The 21319-nt window shown below is 40.4% G+C and overlaps 4 protein-coding genes across 4 annotated transcripts; 3 read left to right on the forward strand and 1 right to left on the reverse strand.

Moving 5' to 3' along the window:
* Window positions 1–207: 207 nt before the first annotated feature.
* Window positions 208–2154, forward strand: trmt12 (tRNA methyltransferase 12 homolog). The gene is made up of 7 exons (XM_072436588.1): window positions 208–403; window positions 547–718; window positions 808–997; window positions 1068–1218; window positions 1292–1401; window positions 1474–1631; window positions 1725–2154. Exons 1-7 carry the CDS (start codon window positions 351–353, stop codon window positions 2145–2147), a joined length of 1257 nt encoding a protein of 418 aa, XP_072292689.1. The 5' UTR covers window positions 208–350; the 3' UTR covers window positions 2148–2154.
* A 715-nt stretch (window positions 2155–2869) lies between these two features.
* Window positions 2870–10113, forward strand: sytl4 (synaptotagmin-like 4). The gene is made up of 17 exons (XM_072436601.1): window positions 2870–3133; window positions 4105–4257; window positions 4513–4728; window positions 4826–4932; window positions 5412–5523; window positions 5590–5760; window positions 5864–5975; window positions 6914–6992; window positions 7063–7157; window positions 7253–7342; window positions 7620–7798; window positions 8109–8211; window positions 8448–8609; window positions 8783–8882; window positions 8956–9061; window positions 9138–9346; window positions 9484–10113. Exons 2-17 carry the CDS (start codon window positions 4145–4147, stop codon window positions 9615–9617), a joined length of 2088 nt encoding a protein of 695 aa, XP_072292702.1. The 5' UTR covers window positions 2870–3133; window positions 4105–4144; the 3' UTR covers window positions 9618–10113.
* On the reverse strand, window positions 10045–14300 carry srpx2 (sushi-repeat containing protein X-linked 2). Its single transcript, XM_072436614.1, has 10 exons — window positions 14083–14300; window positions 13067–13156; window positions 12795–12986; window positions 12540–12716; window positions 12209–12332; window positions 12012–12133; window positions 11767–11946; window positions 11188–11324; window positions 11003–11124; window positions 10045–10422 (listed from the first exon to the last, which is right to left on the reverse strand). Exons 1-10 carry the CDS (start codon window positions 14126–14128, stop codon window positions 10242–10244), a joined length of 1371 nt encoding a protein of 456 aa, XP_072292715.1. The 5' UTR covers window positions 14129–14300; the 3' UTR covers window positions 10045–10241.
* Window positions 14301–16349: 2049 nt separating this feature from the next.
* On the forward strand, window positions 16350–20750 carry tspan6 (tetraspanin 6). Its single transcript, XM_072436638.1, has 8 exons — window positions 16350–16535; window positions 17233–17418; window positions 17495–17569; window positions 17649–17744; window positions 19663–19818; window positions 19893–19976; window positions 20112–20195; window positions 20280–20750. Exons 1-7 carry the CDS (start codon window positions 16449–16451, stop codon window positions 20178–20180), a joined length of 753 nt encoding a protein of 250 aa, XP_072292739.1. The 5' UTR covers window positions 16350–16448; the 3' UTR covers window positions 20181–20195; window positions 20280–20750.
* Window positions 20751–21319: the final 569 nt, after the last annotated feature.

The following is a 21319-nucleotide window of genomic DNA, read 5'->3' on the forward strand; positions in this document are numbered from 1 at the left end:
TTATGACCCAGGTCAAAAGTCCTGTTAGAGTTCACCATGTTCTGTCAGGACATGAGGGATGGGACATGTTTGTCGTTCAGGAGCTAGTGTTAGGAATACAATACAATGTGCAGTTTTATTGATCTGTTAATAGGGATAGTCGATATATTAAAGAAAGAAAAAGAAAAGATGTTTTAAACTGTGTACCAAAGACATTCGGGTCATTGACGCCATCTGCTGGAAGATGAAAGTGTTACAGTCTGCGCGTCGTGAAATGTCCTCCGACTAGAAACATGTTGCAGAAATGGCATATGAAAAGCCGTTTCAGTGCTTAATTACTTACTCTTGAGCTTTGTGGCTGTTGTACAAACATGGAAAACATACCGTGTCTTCGTGTATCGCAGAGTCACGCACAGCATTTCAGGTAATCTCACTACAGGAGCTTAAAGAAGAGCTACATTGCTAGTTTTGCTAATCTGGCCGCATGTAGCATAGACATATCCCACCCGCATAAAGCTTGTAAATAAGTCCCTATGTTGTTGAAATTACATCTCTGTTATCTTACAGGACATATTTACAGTCTCAGCATGTTTTGGACACAACTCTCCGCTTATACAAAGACACGGATGACACGATTTTGCTGCCCATTTTGCCCGGTAGTGTGTCCCAGCTGGACATGGGACATCTCCAGTCCACAGTGGACACGTCTGACAGCATCTGTGAAATAACCTGGAGCCAGGTAGTCCACTTTAAACGTCTTTTTACCCCCATCAAACATCTGTAGATTGACGATGTATTATCTCCCACTATCTATCTTTACTTGAATAGAGTTTTAAAAATAAGCAGAAACAAAGTATTGTCAATAAACTAGAGGTGGCCCTTGAGAAGCTGCTGGAGTCTGCTGGAGAAGAATGGACAGAGGAGCAGAGCAGAGACCTCCCACGTGGCTTTGAGCGACATGGAGACCTTATACTACTGTCAGACAACTGTTTCTCTCTGTCAATATGGATGAAGTTTGGTATAATTGACACATCTTGCTGTTTTTCCTCATAGTTGTCAGATTCTTGAATTATTTTGACCCCATACAGGTCGTTCACTGTGGAGCACGGTGGCAAATGTGTTGGGAGGTGATCGACTTGCAAAAAAGAGTTGTATATCCGATAATGGATTTAGATCTCCTGTTGTGACGCTGCTGCATGGAGGACACAGCTGGGTGACACATGTTGATAATGGCATCAGGTAGTTTGAGAACTAAAGATTTTATTTGCAATATAATACACTAATATTTAACATGTATGTTTTTATTCTCTAGGTACAGTTTTGATGTCACCAAATGCATGTTTTCATCAGGGAACATAACAGAAAAACTCAGAGTTGCCCAATTTAACTGTAAAGGAGAAACTGTTGTGGATTTGTATGCTGGTAAAATTATTTATAACGTGTAAATATGCTGACATTTACAGAGAATAATCAATAACCACATGTGTACTGTAGGAATTGGATATTTCACACTGCCCTATTTGGTTCACACGGGAGCTGCTCATGTTCACGCGTGTGAGTGGAATCCAGATGCTGTTGAAGCTTTGAGGAAAAACCTCAACTCAAACAAGGTCTCCAGGCGTTGCACTATCCATCAAGGGGACAACAGACATGTAAGTTAGTCAATCTTCACATTTTGTTTACAAACTGAAACTGCACTGAACTGAAACTTCTGAAAGTCTGACCATGTTGTGGCGATGTCTTAGCTCCAGCTGTGTGATGTTGCGGACAGAGTAAACCTGGGACTCATACCAAGCTCTGAGGATGGTTGGCCTGTTGCCTGTCGACTGCTGAAAAGATCCACTGGGGGCATTTTGCACATTCATCACAATGTCACCTCTCCAATGTTCAAGAGTGACACTTCCTTGGAGATTAGAAATGACACTCTGAGGTTTTCTGGGAAGAAGAATGACAGAGGAGCATGGCAGGTTTGGGCTGATTGCACAGCTGAACGCTTTATTGCTCTTCTAAAGGACACGACGGGGACAGAATGGAGAACACATGTCCAGCACATTGAGCACGTGAAGTCTTATGCTCCTCACATCCAACATGTTGTAGTGGACCTGGAGTGCAGACCATTATTAGAGGAAAACACACATGACGAATGGAAAGTGTGTGACAACAGTTGATTTAAAATGTTGTTTTTTTAAATAATGTGTTGTATAATAAGTGTCAGCTCTGCTATTTTTGTTCCTTTTAAAAGGGAGTTGGACTCCGAAACACGTTGGACGTGTAAAAGTACAATCAGTTGGACTGATTTAAAAAGGAGTTGGACTCCGAAAACACGTTACCCTCTGTGGGCTAGGTGTTTTTAATTTTTATTTTTAATTAATTAATTAGTTAATTTTATTGTATTTCTGTTTCTGTAATTTCTTAGTGATTTGAATGCATTTTTCCTGTTGTGAAGCACTTTGAATTGCCTTGTGTATGAAATGTGCTCTTCAAATTTCTGTTCGGATTTATATATATATATATATATATATATATATATATATATATATATATATATATATATATATATATATATATATATATATAATAAAATTGATTTGATCTATTTGTATATTAGATGCATATGGTGCTCTTTGTTTGGCAATTTTGCATTAATAATAAAAACAATATTGGCCTGTCAATGGTTGAACCTTCACTTCGAGTCTATTCCAGTTTGGTGTTTTCAAAAATAAAGTGCAAAAAGGAGGAAATATCAAACATGGTATACAATATAAGCGTGTAGTTTGTTTTGTCACAAATTCCCATGTCCAGTCTTTGTGGTTATGGAAAATGTGGAGAGGATCTCGTGGCGTTTGTGCTGCAAACTTCCCTTATCTTCCGGTGCGTCGGGTCCAGCGCGCACTAAGTCAACACTTGTGGAGACGGAGTCAAGGAGAAACATGCGGATGTGCTTCTTGTCACTTGTGAGGCGCCGGGACGCGGGCTTCACCCTCATTTCTCCTACAAATAACAGTGATCGGACTCTGGGACAAAGCGCATGATTTCGTGGTGTTTTGAAGAGGATTTGGCGGTCGCTTGGTGACTCGCGCTGAAGAGGACACGCGCTGAGGAGGGCTCGCGCTCAAGAGGTCTCGAGCTCCAGAAACGCGACTAATGACAGCAGGTGCGTCCTCTTCATGGAGCCACAGCGTGTTCAGCGCGTGTTTAATACCGCCAATGGGACCGTTATTTGAGGAAATGTCTTACTTCATCCTGTTTAATTGAAAAGAGCAAAGCCCACCTCAGCGGGGGCTTGTCAAACGTTTGACTTAATGTGGCTAATGTGTATGAAAAGGTTTGTTTCGGGACAGAGGCACATATAAGGTTAGTAATAAAGCTGGCATACAGGGATAGTTCATGACTAAAACAACAAAGGTGCTCCAGTAAACTTAAACTTCTTGACATTATTCCTAACAATAGTTTATTATAGTGTGTTTAATTGTTTTATTTGGACCTGGAGTCTTAAATACAGATTAAATTGAATTCCAGTTCCTAAAGGCTTAGTTAAAGAGGCTGTTTGTAAGTATTAAACATGTTAGACTAGGTTCCAGGCATTTAAACTATGAGGAAAAGCCTGCATTTTTACATATTCTCTTTGAAGTAGATGAAATGAAGCGTATACTTTGAGATGGAGCATGACACATAATCCTGTCATGTTTGGACTGAGACAAATGTCTGAACTCCTGATCTCCATTCGCTCTCTGTATCCTTAAAGGGTGGGAACCATACATGGCAGCCAAGAGCCAAGCTAATGTTGTTTTTACTGTGCTGCTCCTACAATCTTTCACTGGGGCACAGTAGATATTTATCAGTAAACACCCTGCTTCCACTATAATAATAAAGTCAATACTCACTCCCTACTTCTGTAGCCAAAGCTGCCCTGGGGCTGACTGACTTAAACGAGGCTGAAAATGTGGCCATTTGCTGCTCCGACCAGCACCGACCCCGCACTCTTGCACCACACTCAATAACCTGTTTGCAATCACAGTGATGTGGTGAGAAAGACACTATGGCCGTTACCAAACTGAAGAGTCACAAACCCTCAACATGTTTGGGTTTGGACTGAACTGATCTGATCATCTGACTTTTCTTTAGATTTTCCTAATACTGTTGCATTCAGCCTGAGCTCTGCAGCATGCCTCAGGCGGACATGAACCTGGGCTTTCTGTCGGACTGTGAGCGGGAGCTGATCCTGGAGGTGCTGAGGCGAGATGAAGAGCTACGACAGGCCGAGGACCAGCGCATACGGTATCCACATGCTCTCATTATATACTGCAAGATGTCCATTAAGACTTATTTATTCAGCTGACCATAGCACAGTTTAGATTCTGAACAATGTTTAATAAAGAGGTGCATTTTGCTCACCCAACAATGACACATCTCAAACATGTTAACCTGCTTGTGTTGTGTGTACAGATCCTTTGCTGTCATAATGTCTTACAGTTTGTGAATCCAAAAATGATTATGGATAAGTTGTTCCTTTGCTGTCATCATTTCTTTCAGCAAGTTGAAGACTGAGTTACTGGATATTAAGAGGAGAGGGGCCAAACGTGGCAGTGGAAAATACAGTCAGCGTGTTTGTGGTCGCTGCCTCCAGCCTCTAACCCGACTCGCCGTCTTCTCCAGTCAGTGCAGGATGTGCCATCACTACATCTGTGGCGACTGCAGGACCCCTGACGGCCAGGGGTCCTGGCTCTGCCGTGTGTGTGCCATGGAATCGTAAGAGCCTCATTAGTCATACTTGCCTAAGCAGAATTACTGCACACATGGTATAGACTGACTCTTTTTGCACGCCTCGCTTAACTGTGATTAACAGGGACATGAAAAAGAGAACAGGTGATTGGTTTTATGATCAGAGGGTCAACCGCTTCTCAGCAAGTCCTGGACATGACCTTGTGAGAAGCTCCATCAAGCTTGATCCAAGTGAGTACAGGAAGAGGAAGTGGCTCAACAGTAGGAATGCAAACAGCACTCTAGTGTTGGAATGTTTTCAAGAAGAAATACTGCTATACAGTCAACTCTTTATTTAAAATAAAACCTAATACTACCTCATGTTCCCATCATCTGCATTACATTACATTACATTACATTTTTATACAATAAAAATAAGAAAAAAGGACTAAAACAGAATAAGGAGTCTTATTACACATCTTTCTAAAAACAAAACATAATCGGATTAGAGTTGACAGGAGGAGTCAGTGCCTGAAGATGCCTGTGGATTTAACTTGGATGCACAAATTGCAATGTCAGAAGCTCTGTCAATCCATTAATTAAATGTATTTACTTTAATTAAACATATACATGTATTTACTTTAATTAAACAGGTGTGTTGTGATGTATGTTTTTTTCCTTTACACATGTACATGTTCTGGATATAATCTGTTTTACTGTGTTTTGTTTAGTAAAAAAGCGTGAGACGACCAGTGAAGTGCTTTTAAGAAGTACAGAAGTCGTTCTTCAACCTCCAACTCCTATTCCTCGGGCTCGACTCAAACAGGAAGCCACTCACTCACGGTTTGTCAATATTGCATTATTTATTTGTTGTTGTTTTTCTATTCATGAATACTTGATTTTTTCTAGTAATGCTTCAAGTGAAAATTCAGTATCCCTTGCTTCAAGGGAATCTTTTGAATCAAGAGAGGATGTTTTGCCAAAGTCCACCCGCAGTGACACAGAGTCTGCAGAAATCACTAGTTTGAGCAGCAATAGAACGGCAACAGAGTCTTGCCATGTCACACCAGAAGTGGAAAGGTATTAAAGCCCAATAGGAAAAAGGGCAAACAAGACTCTTATTCAGTTAATAATGACTCTGGTTAATTTGCTGCAACTAATTTCAATTTTATGCCAATTAAAGGAAAGCGAGTCAACCACCACATTCCAGTTTGGCAGAATCCAGTGTTTCTACTCTGCAGCTTCCAGTGAGAATTGATGTCATGGATCACAGCTTAAGAACTGAAGCTGACCAAGTACGTTTTTTGTGGTTAATGGAGACAAAATGTTTATTTAAATCTTTCACTCACACCTTGACCGTTCTTTTGTTTCACTCATGTACGTCTGTTTGGACAAAGTGTCCAAAAAAGTGTTCAGTGGTTTTTTGGCCTGAAGGCTTTATTAGACAGGAAAGGACAGTGTGAATTGGGGGATGAGAGAGACGTCTTCCCTCATCTTCCTCTGATCTTTTTGGCACTTGAATTGCAAGTCACTACCACTCATCGATCTGAACAGAGGTCATCTGGCTAAATATAGCTGCTGCTTCAGGTTTTTTTCTTCATGTGTTTCAATCCCCACTGTAGCCAAATAAGCGCGAATACACGTCCATGCATTACAATATCAAGGATATTTACATGATAGAAACCTCCATACTACACCAATGTATCTTTATCGGCTCACATCGTTTATTGTTCTAAATAACCTATGCACATTCTGGATAAAGAGATCAGGTCAAAAATAGAAACAGAAAAGGTCTAAAAAGAAATGTAGTTACACGTTTTCTGCTATTTGGAGCATGGTACAAGAAGATTCAGTTATTTTCTATTCATTACCATTCTGACTAAGGTTATCTACAAAATAATAACTCTGAGTAACTTTTTGTGTTGAGAAGCTTGTTTTTATGTCATATTTTGTCATTTCATCATCATTTTTGGGGACTATTTTCTTTTTGTTTCCACCTAGCCTGTTCCAAACTGTTCCAACTGGTTTTCTCTAGTCCTTATCACATATCGATCACTTATTTTAAAGATTTTCACTGGCAATAATTGATTATAGTTTGTCCTTACATTCCATCAATGCATCAATGGCCATCAAACTCGGCCTTCATCAATTGAGAATCAAAGAAAAAAAGGACCAAATGATTGCGTCTTCAGGCTATTCACCCAATCATAATGTGAAACTGCTTTTCCGCCAGGACGTCCCAGAGAGCAGTGCCTCTCCTGATGTTGAGCAACTTTTCAAGAAGAGTATCAAGCGCACACACAGGACTTCTGGTATGTGCGAACTCGGCCCAAAACAAACACCAAAATCAAAGCTACATCCTCCTCCACGTGTCATTCTCAGAGTACACGTCGACTCTGGACCTCCGCGATGAGCCAGATTCTCCTCCAGCCTCAATAGTCAGCAGGAGCAAGTCTGTTCCGGGCCTGGACCTCGCAGTATGTAGCACACGAGAACGCCAAACCTGTATTTGTCACAGTCTTTCAGTCTTTTCACATATGAGCGAATATAAATGATTATATTCATGCAACAGGAAGAAGAGGAAGATGAAGACATTGACAGCCTGGTTAGTTTCCACAGAAGGAATATGGCTTCTAGCTCCCCCAGCCTGAACACCTCCAAGGTAAACTATTGAGTTTAGGTTTGTATACACCAGTACAAACATCCCTCAGAAAGCCACTTAAAGCAGGACAAATGCCAGTAGCAGGAAAGTGAACATGGAAAATAAACAAGCAAATCATCTGTTGATGTTTTCTGACTGTAATAGCCTATCTTTTCCTTCTTCACTTTTTTTCCGTGCTTCTGTTCAACCTTGGAACTGAAAAGACAGTTGCTAACACTACTGTAACATAAGGTTGCAAGTATCCACGAGTAAATCCACTATATTTTGCTTCTTTCAGAGCACACTGGGCAGCCTGATGAGCATCTACAGTGAGGCGGGGGACTACGACAGCGTGGAGGTGAGCGGAGACCTGGTCTTCTCCATCAGATACGACCAACACGCCCAGAACCTGTTCGTCTTCGTCAAGGAGTGTCACGACCTGGCGTTCGGCGACTCTTCACGCCGGCAGTCCAACCCGTAACTATCAAAACCTTGAGTTACATAAGTTAAGCGCGTGTCTGAGCCTCTGAAATGTGCATCACCAAACCACAGTTGGCAGGGGATCTTTCTGAGGCTTGTGTTCCTTCCTCTGTGATGTTAACACGCACGTCTTTGATCTGCGCGGATAAGCGCTGCGATGTTGAAACGGCCTCGATAATCACATCCCAAGGGCGCTTAGTCAAACTGCACAGGAAATTGCAAATCATCAGATATTTAGTCAGGAAATGTCTAACCAGTACGCTGTTCTCTGTGTGTCATGTTGTACAAAATCGTGTCTTTTCTTCAGCTATGTCAAATGCTACCTTCTCCCTGAAAAATCCCGTCAGAGCAAGAGGAAAACCAACATCAAGAGACACACGGTTAACCCGGTCTTCAATGAAACGCTGAAGGTACAAGTGCTACCGTGACACTGCGTGACTATTATTGACCTTACACTGTTGACTCTCCGACACTCCCAGACCCATGACCTCATGCCACCGCAAACACGGACAACTCCTAGAGGCCGCGCTCGTGGATGTTGACACTGTACATACGATTACATATTGTGAAATACTGCACCTCAACATAAGCCGCAGTAATCGGCATTTCCAAAACAGGCACGCGTGGTCTTGTCTTGTTTCCTCAGTACTCAATCAGTCGCTCTCAGCTGTTCGGTCGCTCCGTGCTCATGTCGGTGTGGCATCACGGCCGCTTCAGCCGCAACGCTTTCCTGGGTGAGATCGAGATCGCTCTAGACTGCAGAGACTTGAACTCAGAAACGGAAGAAACCGTCGTACTCATGTCAAAGGTTATGAGAAATATTGTTGTTTCAAATCACAAAACACGACACATCCTAACGTTCAACATCAGCCTTTTTGTCTACACGCAGAATATAATCTTTAGTACATTTGTCATTATTAACACATTTTTTTTGCTACTGATACAAATATTTGTTTCCACCCATTTCATTCATCCTCACAGATGCCATCTCCAGTTCCAGTTTTTGATCAGCACAAAGGAGAGCTGGTAATTTCATTAAAATATGTCACGCCTAAAACACAAACACCTGTGAAGCTCAAAGGTAAGGAGGGGAAAAAACACATGATATTATACTACTATACTACTTGTATTCTGATGTGTCCTTTTGCGTCTAGGTAAAAAGGCTGTGACTGAAGAGGGGGAGCTGCACATTCTGGTCAAAGAGGCAAAGAATTTAGTAGCCATCAAAATTGGAGATACAGCAGACAGCTTTGTAAAGGGGTGAGAAATGCCACGCACAACCAACCCAGTGATTGTTTTGAGGTAATGACAAGTAATTGCGTTCTTGATTCTACAGGTACTTGTTGCCAACTAAAGGAAAGTCGACTAAGAGGAAAACGCCTGTGGTAAAGAAAAACTTGAACCCTCATTTTGATCATACGTTTGTGTACAAGAGTGTGTGCTTGGAAGAGCTGAAGGAGATGTGCCTCGAGCTGACTGTGTGGGACAGAGAAGCCATGTCCAGCAATGAGTTTCTGGGAGGAGTTCGCCTCAGCTCTGGAAAAGGTACATCTGTCAATTATTACTTTATTTAACTACTTAAAACAATCGTGTTATTCGTTCTCTTTTGAAACTGATACTAAGAACAAGTTTCGATTTGTTTTGCTCTTCTGTGTTTACCTCGTCACAAACTGTAAAAACAGGACATGATGAGGTGGAAATGGACTCGGCTGGAGAAGAAGTCAGTCTTTGGCAGAAGATGATGAAATACCCAGACTCGTGGGCAGAGGGCACTCTTCCGCTGCGCTCTACCATGGGAAAGTCCAAGGAAAACTGAGATCTCCTGAACAAACACTGGACTGAGCAGTGTGTTTGGTTTGATGTCATTTTTGGATGATTTTAAGAGAGTTTTGAGGGTAATTTGTCAACTGTGTTTTGTGCCATAAATAGTCTTTGCTGGGTTTCACTTTGGTGTGGTCGACCCAGCATCTTAAACACTTTCACTATTTACACTTTGCTTTCACTTTTATGAGCCGTGCCAAAACATCACAACACTATATTTGCTTCAACACCAAAGTAATGACAAAGCTTTCCTTTTTTAAATATTGCTACTATTGAAATCCAGCACCTATGAATATATATGTGTCTCTGTTTAGACATGTTTAGACGTGCTTATTGTAATGTAGGCCAATGAGATGGATTTAATTTAGCTGCATCCACTGATTTGATCTTGTGTTAAGTTACTGTAAAAGATACAAAGAATGCACATTTTTAAATTGTTTATTCCAAAGTATGTGATTAGGTTTGTGCAATAAACATTTATTTAACCTAAATGATGGCTGACTGTGGTATAATTCACACATCCACGTGCCTGTACTGTGCACACCAGCTTCAGTATCACATCACATTTGAGGATACCGTGTATTATTCTTCGTCATTCGTTTTACAATGAGCTCAGTGATTATTGGCAGAGGTCTCTGTGGCGCTCCAGTCTCTCTCTCTCTTCCTCATTCAACACAAAGCTGTCGATGTAGGAGAAGAGTTCATCAGACGACACAGGAGTGATGAAGCGCTCGCGGTCCAGTCCCAGCTCGTCCAGCAGCACCATGCTGAAGTAGGACCTGGAGATCCGAAAAGTCTGTCTACAATAACAAGACATGCATGCGTTAAATAGACCCTTGAATTATCATTTGATGGATTCAGCTAGATGTGTATGTACTGTGCAAATGATACATCAAATCCAGCCTAAAGATTGGTCCTAACTTACATTTATCAAAGGGTCAGTTTTAATGAGCAAAAACAATGGAAAGCATCAAAAGTGTATCACATAACAACTGGTTAAATCCCATGTACACATATTAGCCCTCAAGTTTACTTTGGGCCAAAGTTTAAATGGGAAGTGACTTTTTGAGTAAAGGATAATAAAGTTTGAATTTTAGTTATTTTAAACCACTAAGTCCAACAGTAGAAAAGAGAAATACACTAATATTTACCCACAATTTTAAATATGTGTCTAGAATTAAGTGGAAAGTATAAATATATTGTAATAAAGTGCTTTTGGTGCTTCTGTGAAGTATTTGCTATTTTTAGCTGTGTTTATGCATAAGCACATTCTTTCCATTAAAGTCAACCCAAAAAAGCTTTAGATTTTTTATTGGGAGACGTGTTGCTATCTTAATGAGACATATTGTGTATTCAGGAGGGATTGTGTTATTTATGTACCTCAAGCCTTGGATGACATCAGCTGTGAGTTTGTCCTCTTTGATGCGGCCCGTCTCTTGTGGCGGAGAGCCCAGCAGCTCCACCACTGAGACATGTCGCAGGTCTAAGCCACAGTCGGAGGTCTGACAAAATACACCTGATTAGTATTGAATGAGCGATTAAACCTGACTCTAGTGTTTTCTCACCTGAATCATGATGTTCTGCAGTTGGTAGTCGGGGTCAGTTTCGTTTGGGGCAGAGACGATGAGCAGCCTCCGCTTCTCATAGAACTGCTCCAGGAGAGAAGAGGCCGTTTTTAGATGTGCAGATTTGAAGTCTAAAGCTAAAAAGAAAGGACATTTTATACTCTCAGAATAAAACTAATACTGGAGCATGAAGTACAATGAAAATACTACTGCTAGATGGGTCCAAAGAAAGCACTACACAACACCAATTGGATTATTTCTACACCAGGGGTCGGTGATATTTACATTTTTAAAGTGTTCCGATAACAATAGCCAGGCGATATTATGTCAATTAATGTGCTAAATCCAGTCTTTAACATATTAGTAGAGGTTCAATTATCAGACAAATGTGAAATATCTGTAAAATGAATCACCTTTTACCTTTATTTGAACATCTACAACATCTTGTTTTCATTTTAAATCCTTTTTGTAGCATTTTTACAACAAATATACTACACCATCAAAACAACATTCCTGATACGATCTAAATTTTGACATATTAAACCCGATTACGATGGCACAAACCCCTTCCATACTTACGGACACACTGCGCAGGCTCGCCATCCCAGCTGAGGCTAAACTGACACACTCGACTGGGCAGGCCTTGGCGCTCGTAGCCTCCGTCGCAGTGGTACTCGCAAGCGGCGCCGTAATTATTCCCATCAGAGGAGCAGGTTAGGAAGCCGTGCAGGGGTGGAGTCAGCTCAGTACACCGCCTCACTGCAGAATATATCCAGTGAAAACTCGTGGACTGCTGTGTGGATGTGCGGGTTACGTGCGATTACCTTCGACGCGGACTATAAACTTGCAGGCAGCTCTGTTTTTGGCCTGATCGTACACTTTGTAGCGGATGATGGTTGGTCCTTCGTTGAACTCACTGCCCGGCTCCGGTCCGACAAGTATGACCCTGAACGAGAAGTGCAGATCGTTGCCCGATGTTCAACGCAAACGGGTGAGAATAGAAGAGGAAGCAGTGGCATACTCAAGTGATTTATCAGCAGTATCTGAGGCCACTGGTCGATCCCAGGTGACTGTAGCCGTGAGCTGACCGGGCTGAGCAAACTTCAGTCTAGATCGAGGACACTTGATCTTTGGAGGATCCATGTCTGCAAAGGAACATATAAAAAGCATCGCCAAAAAAGTACAAAAAAAATGCTTTGTGTCCAAGTATTAAAGGGGAACGCTTGTGTGTGCAATATCGGACACAAAAGGGGGAACTGAGGAAAATGATGAATAGGAAGTCTTGCACAGATGGAGCTCAGTTATGCTTCACAGTAGAGCTTGAGGTGTTTATAACTAACTTGTCAGTATACCTGAACAGACTGGTTGGACTTCACTCCACAGGCTGGTCTTCAGACAGGTTCGCGAGTGGCCCCCTTCGAAGCTGTAACCGGGGTCACACCTGAAGTCACACCTTGAGTCCACCATAAAGCCATCAGTGCAAGTGTATCTTCCATGATAAACAAGGGGCAGTACATGGCAGCGCCTTTCTATTCAAACAATAAACACAGTTATCAGTGGGTTATTATCATGTGGGTTTTAAAAACATGTGCGTTCGAAGGACTTACTGCGACAAAGGGTTGTTCCAGACCAGCGGCGGTTGGCAAGGCACTGTATTGAGCTCCTTCCTATAAGTCTGTATCCCGGGTCACACTTCATGTTACAGCGGGTGCCAAGGGTGCTGCGGTAAGATGGTCCACGAGGGGAGCGGCAGGTCACCTCTCCATTGGTCAGGCCCGGAGTGTGGCACCAGTGAGGGTCTAGCCATGGCACAGAGCTCGGACTATATATCGCTGCTTTTCATTGTTTTTTTGATTTTCAAATAACGTGAGTGCCATACCTTTGTAGTCTAGCTGTGGAGTGTAGTCTAGCTGTGGAGTGTAGTCTTCTTCGACAAAGTCATAGTAGCCTTCAGTGGTCCCAGAGCCAGCTGTAACAGCACAGTCAGTGCAACATGTGCAGACAGTAAAACCATCTCTGATCACCACCAGACTTTAACTTGCCAACAATTAGTGCTGTGATTTATCACATCTAGTAGACGTTTAATGTTAATAGATGCAAATTAAACAATTCTGCAAATACGAACAGATCCACACAACTATTTGATGTTGGGTTAGTCTCAATAACATTCCTATCCAAAGACACCTGGCATTTTCATCAGCATGCTACAATGAGCTCCCTTTGTTTGGCAGGAAGCTCATAAAGAGGAAGCATGAAAATGAAATGAGAATCCAGCTTGTGCAATACTTAGATAGATAAAGCGTGTAGCTTATTATGACAAACATGTTTTAATTATGCACACAGTGCATGACCCTCTTCAAACATCTGCAGCTAGTTTTGGCTTTGTACACTACAAAATAGTGTTCATTAGAGCCAGATTGGGTGTCTTTTTGTAAGCAGAGTAAATATTTTATATTTAGAAGATATGTAAGTGACAAACGCACACTGCATCCTACAAACTCCCTGCACACTCTGTCTCACCGTTATGACTGTGAAGTCACGTGATTATTTAAGGCTTAATACTGAGCTACTGTAACTGTAACTGTAATTAAGACACATTTGGCCCCTTTTATACATCACACAGCTTTAAGTCAGCTGCATGTTGACGTGTTGAAGGAGGTCTGTTTATATTGGCTCATCTTCAAATTAATCACATCTGGAATAAACAGAACTGCTGAGGAGGCATTTCCAGAAACAACCAAGAGCTCCACCACAGCTAAAGCTTCAGTTTCCCCCCAAACTGTCAAAAGAATGATCACGTTTGTCATAAAAAGTATTACAAGTTTGTGTTCAGCCTATACTAGAGTAAAGTGTGTAGGCCATGGCATACTTTTCAATAAGATTGTCTCACCTCACCTGTAAAAAGTAACATTAGAACAGCACTGGTGGTGAAAAGTCGCATGTTGAGGTCGGTAGAAAACACCTGAGTAAAAACACAATAATTTCACTACGATGCTGTATTCCAGGTGAAGCTTTAAAAAGAGTAAGATTGGTCCCAAAACGTCCTGCGTTTCGTCGTGTCAGAGCCAGAGTCAAATAATGTCCCTCTCTTCAGTCTCCGCAATTTCTGTTAGAAAGTCTGTAGCCCCTGCCCCTTTGTCCTGCAGGCCACACACCACCAGAGGGCGCTGTGAGGCCGCACAGCACCAGACAGTTAGATGGCTAAAAGTTACTTACATGTTGTATTGTGAGTTAAAGAGTATTATATTTCTAGCACAGATGATTTAAGCTATGCAATAGCAACTCTTTAGTATCTCAATACAAATGTGTGTATATTCATTTCAAAAATGGTGCTAGAATGTCTGTATTCACAGCATGCATTATATATGATAAACACCAAAACACTGTCTTTACTTCAGATAAATGGTTTATTGAACAAATGTAGTACGTGCACAGAGAGGCACTCACGCTGGAAAACACACCCAACAAAAAGCATGTGTCAAATACTGTTTGAAAGACAGATTAAAGCAAAACTGCAATAAAATAGTAACATTATTTACTTATTGAAGTGATGTTAACATTCAGCACTGACATCAAAATATGTTAGAACAAAGTTACTAATAATTGTAACTGTCTTGGTTAGTTATTAGATCTTTTAGGGAAGAGTATTGTCGATGCGATCACAAATAAACCTTAATGAGTTGAGGTAACGTTAACGTTAAGAGTAAAGCTTAGCACCAGGCCATAAAAGAGGGGAAAAAAATCAGCCTAAACAATAATAGAAAAAATCTAAATGTATAATATGTACACCCTGACTCATATCCAATGATAATAATTAGCACAGAGAAAAAATATCTGCACTAACGCCAGGTGATCAAGTTCACGGATCATTTATGATAGAAACATTATCTTAAAATATTCAAAACTAAATTAATACATAATTAATGTCAAAAAACAAACAAACACTTACCAAGATTCATGGTTTGGCTGTACAGAGGTTTATAAACACTTTTGTCTTTGCCTCAGTCTTTTCTAGAAACCCTTTAAACCGTTTTATGCACATCTGTACACGCTGATGAAGTCAAATAGTTACATATATATATATATATATATATATATATATATATATATATATATATATATATATATATATATATATATATATATATATATATATAGTGAGGAAAGTAAGCATTTGAACACCCTGCTCCCACTCACAAATTATAGAGGAGTCCGACAGCATGCTTTGAGGTGCTTTTCTGCTCAGGGGACAAGACGACTGCACTGTATTAAGGAGAAAGTAAATAGGGCCATGTATTGTAAGGCAACAACTTCCTTCCCCGGCTGGGTCTTCCAACATGACAATGACCTCAGCACACAGCCAGGAGAACCAAGGGTACCAGATAGAAAATCTCACAGAGTTTCAGAGGAAGCTGAAACTCAAAAAACTATTTTTTTGGCCCAAATCTGAGTCTTATTTCCTCGTGGCGTGGACTGCCGATTTGTCCTACCACGTATCAATCATAAAACGCACCTACCGCTCACCTGCAGCCTCCTCCGGCTCGTTCCCACGTTTCCGCGTGTCCAAGCGCATTGATCTATCATAATATAGTTCCCTCAGTGTACGGGAAAAAATAAAGACGGAGAAAGACAGTTCAAGTTGACTCAGAAGTAAACGGAAATCTACGGGAAACGAGAGATGTGATGCGATCCGTCGCGCTAATAAACAAACGCACGTGTGTGTTGTATCAGTCCGCACGGGGGTGTGCGCATGCGCACTTTTGCCTGCGTTCTCAAATCGCCGAAAAATCGTCCATTGCGCCTTTAATGTGAAAAAAAATAAATAATAAAATATAAAAAATAATGTATATATAATAATAATTATATACATATACACATATATAATAATTATAATTATAATTATTTATATATACATAAATATATATTAAATTCAAATGTGTTTACAGTATATTTTGTTTATTTAATAGGTTATTTAAATAGGCACTACGCCTTTTTCCACTTTTCCCTTCCTGTATACAAAACTGTAACGCAAAACCAATGATAAATAGCATTTTGATCCTGTAAATAAGAAAGTTCTTGTTATAAAGAGTCAGATCTGTGGCGGCTGCGGTGCTTTTCTCCCTTCAGGACGTGACTCTGGCTCTGTGACGACACTTCCCTCTTTCCTGGGATTCACCTCCGAAGGTTTTTTTTTCTTCCTCAGACCCAGACTTTTTGCTGAAGTAAACTTGTTTGTGTTGTTGTCCTCGGTTAAAGTCACGATGCCGCCTCACTCTCGACGGCTTCAGACGAAGCCCGTGATCACCTGCCTCAAGACTTTCCTCGTCTCCTACAGCCTCATTTTCTGGGTGAGTTTGGTTTACGTGTTCCAGAGACAACAGCAACAATGGACGGAGCGCGAGCCTGAAGCGGCTCTGTCCCGGGATCAAGACGAGACAGACACAACGCGAAAGACACGGACCATGTTTGTTTGTTTGTTTGTTTGTTTGTTTGTTTGTGGGAAAGTAAAGTTTAGCTTGAGTTAATCGCAGAAGATCAGAACTATCTGTTTAAGCTGACGTGTCCCCTAAAGAAAAAAGTCTCCCCATAAAAGCCTCTATTTGGGCTCTTTGCCTTAAGTTTAGTAGTAATCAAACGTATACTTTAAACGTATGTTCTGTTTTGTTCTAAGTACTAAAGTGGAGTTTGTTTGGTGCCATGTTCCAGTCAATCTGTGTACTGAACCAACAGCTGCAAACACAAAGTTCAGCTCATTACTTTTATCTGGCAATTTATGGCCCTTGGCAGCTTGTCCTTCTGGCCCCCTGGGCTCATGGCTAAAGTGGGCTGCAGATGATAAACTACAGTAGGTTTGCTCCAGGTGTGCTTTTGGAAAAGAAAGGAACAACCATCTTAAATATCTCGGTCTATGGAAACAACTGTGTCCGAAAGGGCAAATATTGCCCTGTGAACATTAAAGAAAGCAATTTAATGTGAAATGAGATCTCTGTTGGATGTTTATTTTCCGTTCAGACTTGTCCAGATTGACTGTGTTTGCTCTTCCAGTTCACTGGAGTGATCCTGTTGGCTGTCGGCGTGTCGGGGAAGGTGAGCCTGGCTTATCTGTCTCTGGCCTCGGAGGAGGGCACCAATGCACCATATGTTCTCATTGGAACAGGGGCCATCATTGTTATTTTTGGGCTTTTTGGCTGCTTTGCCACATGTCGTGGAAGTCCATGGATGCTCAAACTGGTGGGTGAACGAGATGAACAGCAAAGGCCTTGGACCTGCTCGACTAACAGTCGTTTTAAACACTTTCATTTTTCAGTATGCCATGTTTCTAGCTGTGGTCTTCCTTGCTGAGCTTGTGGCTGGTATTTCAGGATTCATTTTCAGACATGAAGTAAGAACAGAATAACAAGATCTTATTCAATAACACAATCTAGTTCTAAAACAATATGTTTGCGTTTGTATTTGACCAGATCAAAGCTACTTTAGGTGGTGCCTATAAAGACGCAGTGCAGAACTACAACACCACAGACTCCAGAAGCACTGCCATTGATACAATCCAGAAAACTGTAAGTACATTGTTTACCATGACACTTCTGTGCACGGTTACTTTGAGATCTCTAAAACCAAACCACAGCATTTTAATAAGAGTGTCAGATTACATTAGGCCCAGTGTTCGTTTGCATTTCTGGTTCACTCACAGCAGTAAAGCCATATGTGTCATTCCCCTCTAATGGCGCGTGATGATGCGTTCATGGGATCTCGGAAACTCGACATACACTGCCTGTCCTAAAAATATAAGTCGCCACTAGGATTCAACAAAGCCAATACAGTAGGTCCTCTCCTCCTACTGGAGAACTGCTGCAGGTATTTAAACCCGCCTCATGCAGTGAATGGCTTCTCATTTCTGAAAAAAAAACACACATGGAAAGACAAATCCCGTGCTCATGGAAAAGATGTCAGTGTGTTTGAGGAGGGTCAAATCATTGGCATCAAGGGGAAGAAGAAACTATTTTTCTACAGATCTGAGCCCCAGAGAGTGTTTGGACAGGCAGCATCAGAAAGATTGTGATAGAATAGTTCATGTGGGAAACTTTACTGGAAAATGTATTATTATTATTATTATAAAGATAAACCAAATTCTAGTGGTAACAACTTTATATTAACAACAAAGAGGTGGTAACTTGTGTGCAACACTGACCTGCGAGTACACCAAGCTGTGATGGTGTGCAGTCGGAGTGGAATCTCCCATGTTTCCGAGATCACATGATTACAGCTTAAACTGAGTGAAGTTTGCGTTCCACTCGTGTCTGGGTGCCAGTCCCTCCCTCACAGCCATTCAACTGCAATGTGGCATTCAAATATCGTAGAAAAGGATTCAGTTGTGGTCATTTTTTAAAGTTTTACTTTCATCCAAAGTCATTCTCAGTCTGAGAACGAGTTTTGGGTGAAAGTCAAATTGTTCAGTACGTGCCTACAACTGAAGCTTTGTATACAATGGAACACTCCTGGACAAATGAGGGATTACACAGACTTATTCAAATATCATTCAAAGCTGCCGCTATCGTTCAGCACGTTAAATCCTTTGTGTCTGTTAAACAGCATCTAGTGCAGCGCGATTCAGCAGCATTATCTTCAGGGCCGCGCCTCTGGGCCAGAAACGTGCACAACACATGTGTTTGACACAATGTGGTGTCGCAAAAATATCCATAACATTATATCTGTTTCAATCATGATAATATAACAACAATTATTTATATTTATTATTTAGAAAAATCAAATTCAAAAGGCTTGACAAACATTGCTGAACCAGAATTAAACTAGGACTAAGTTTAGTATCACCCGGGTCTGAACCAGGACTATACCTGAACTAGACAAGGCAGGTTTATTCGTAGAGCACAATTTGAACACAAGGTAATTCAAAGTGCTTCACGCCACAGAAAAAAATGCATTAAAATCACAAAGACATGACAGAAATCACAACACAGCCTATGTGAGCGGACCAGGCACTTCTCAGATAAATCTGTCTGAATGAATGAATCTTCTGGATCAGTCCTGCCCATCCAGACTCTGTAAACTGCTCTGAAACTCAGTGGCACTTTCCTGTGTAAAATGGGTAAATAAAATGCATTAAAACCAATTAGCTTTGTATTTCTTATGATTAGTTGTTATTAGAGAAGGAATGGCATAATGTACATACGGTATTTTGTCTTCTGATTATTGGGAACAATTTAACAATTATTCAAGATTATTGACACCGCGACCAAAAAGAGAACTCCATCCTGCTCTGTTGATGGTGCTGTTCTGTGCTGTTCTGAGCCAAATACAAGCCATTTTACATTTAGGTTTATATTTTAGGAATGGAAACTACTTATTTTTACGGCATGAATAATCACGATGATTGATCCCTTCCCTTTATTGAACCTAGTTAATGAAAATGTTGACTGTCACTGTCAACTTCTTGCCGTGTTTGTGGATTATTTTCAGCTTCTTTGCTGTGGTGTCAATAACTACACTGACTGGATCGACACTGCATACTTCAATGAGAACGGCTTCCCCACGAGCTGCTGTAAAGACGTTTCCAACTGCTCTGCAGAAACTCTAAAGATCCCAGACAAAGCTAAAGCTGTAGTGTTCAATGAGGTAATGATTCAGATACAAATTAAAATAAAACCATTGATCACTACAACAAGTGGTTTGATTTTGTTTTGTCGTAGGGTTGTTTTATGAAAGTGACCAATGCAATGGAGGCAAACCTGGGAATCATTGCTGGAATCTCTTTTGGAATCGCTTTCTTCCAGGTCTGTACAAACTCCATTTATATTTTTTTTTTTCATCATCATCATCATCATCATCATCATCATCATCATCATCATCATTATCATCATCATCAAACTACTACTAAAACATGCAATACTCTTGTTTTTTTCCCTCAGCTTATTGGAATTTTCTTGGCCTGCTGTTTGTCCCGATACATAACCAATAACCAGTATGAGATGGTTTAACGGCATCTTGCACAGGTCAAACTGCATTTTACACATGTTTAGTTCCATGACAAAAATCAATATCTATAATTATTAATACTTTTTTTTAATATTTTTTAGGTTGTTCAGATTCAAAGAAACTCCTGTGATTTTATGCATCTGGCATTGTAGATAAAGGGATTCCTGCAGATGATTTTATACATAATTGCTACTAAAAAGGGAAGGGAATAAGTCTGGGAGTTGTGAATTCAAGAGGTCCAGGAGGGCTATTTTCAAAAGGCATTACAATTGTATTTTCCCCTCTTATATTTTCTTATGTGTCTGTAATAGTTGTGCTATGTTGTACTTTTGGTTATTATGACATTGGTTTAGTGTTTTGTCTTAGTTAAATTAGGCAAAACCCAGTGAATTTCTTTGTGTTTCTTAGGTGTCCAATATTGTGTGCTGCCTATTAGAACTCATATGTGCCTTTCTATGCCCATATAGTTCAGTTTTCAGTGTTATCAATATATATATATATATTTTGTCTCTGCATGTAAAGTACTTGAACAATAAAAATTGATTCAGATTTAACAGCTGATTTTGATACCCTATGTGTTTCTCATAATTGTAATCTTGATTAAATATGTTTTTCTTGCATTCACCTATGCTGTTATCCTTTTTATGTCAAATCTAGCATTGTGGCTTACAAATATTTAGTTTTTGGTATGAGTACATTTGCACAAGTTTGAATCATCTATAATCATAATACTTGTCGCATTAAATAACTCTCGACAACATCATTTGCATTGCTAGTTTGCATTTCTGTTCATATTGTTTTGTTTTTTTCATTGCCTTTTACCCAATTCATCAAAATGTGTATTTTACAATTATTATTCTTTGTTTTTTTTGTTGCACTACATCACTGAAACACATTCTTAGTTTATGAATTGTCAGTGAATATGAATATAATAATATCCCATTATAATACTGTATACTGATTCTGACTTCAGATTATACTTCTTGGCCACCAGAGGGCAGTGTAGTTAAAGAAACAGCGTTAGCCATGAACACAAAGGACAAACGGACAACTATTTGACAAAGTATACTTAAGTTTGTACTGTGCAATATCTAAATTCAGAGTTTAGCTGCCGTGAGAAGTACTTTCGGTGATACAATAA

This window comes from Eucyclogobius newberryi, unplaced genomic scaffold (assembly GCF_026437365.1).
Source record: "Eucyclogobius newberryi isolate DKJ021-1_F unplaced genomic scaffold, fEucNew1.0.hap1 SCAF_11, whole genome shotgun sequence".
NCBI classification, from domain to species: Eukaryota; Metazoa; Chordata; class Actinopteri; order Gobiiformes; family Gobiidae; genus Eucyclogobius; species Eucyclogobius newberryi.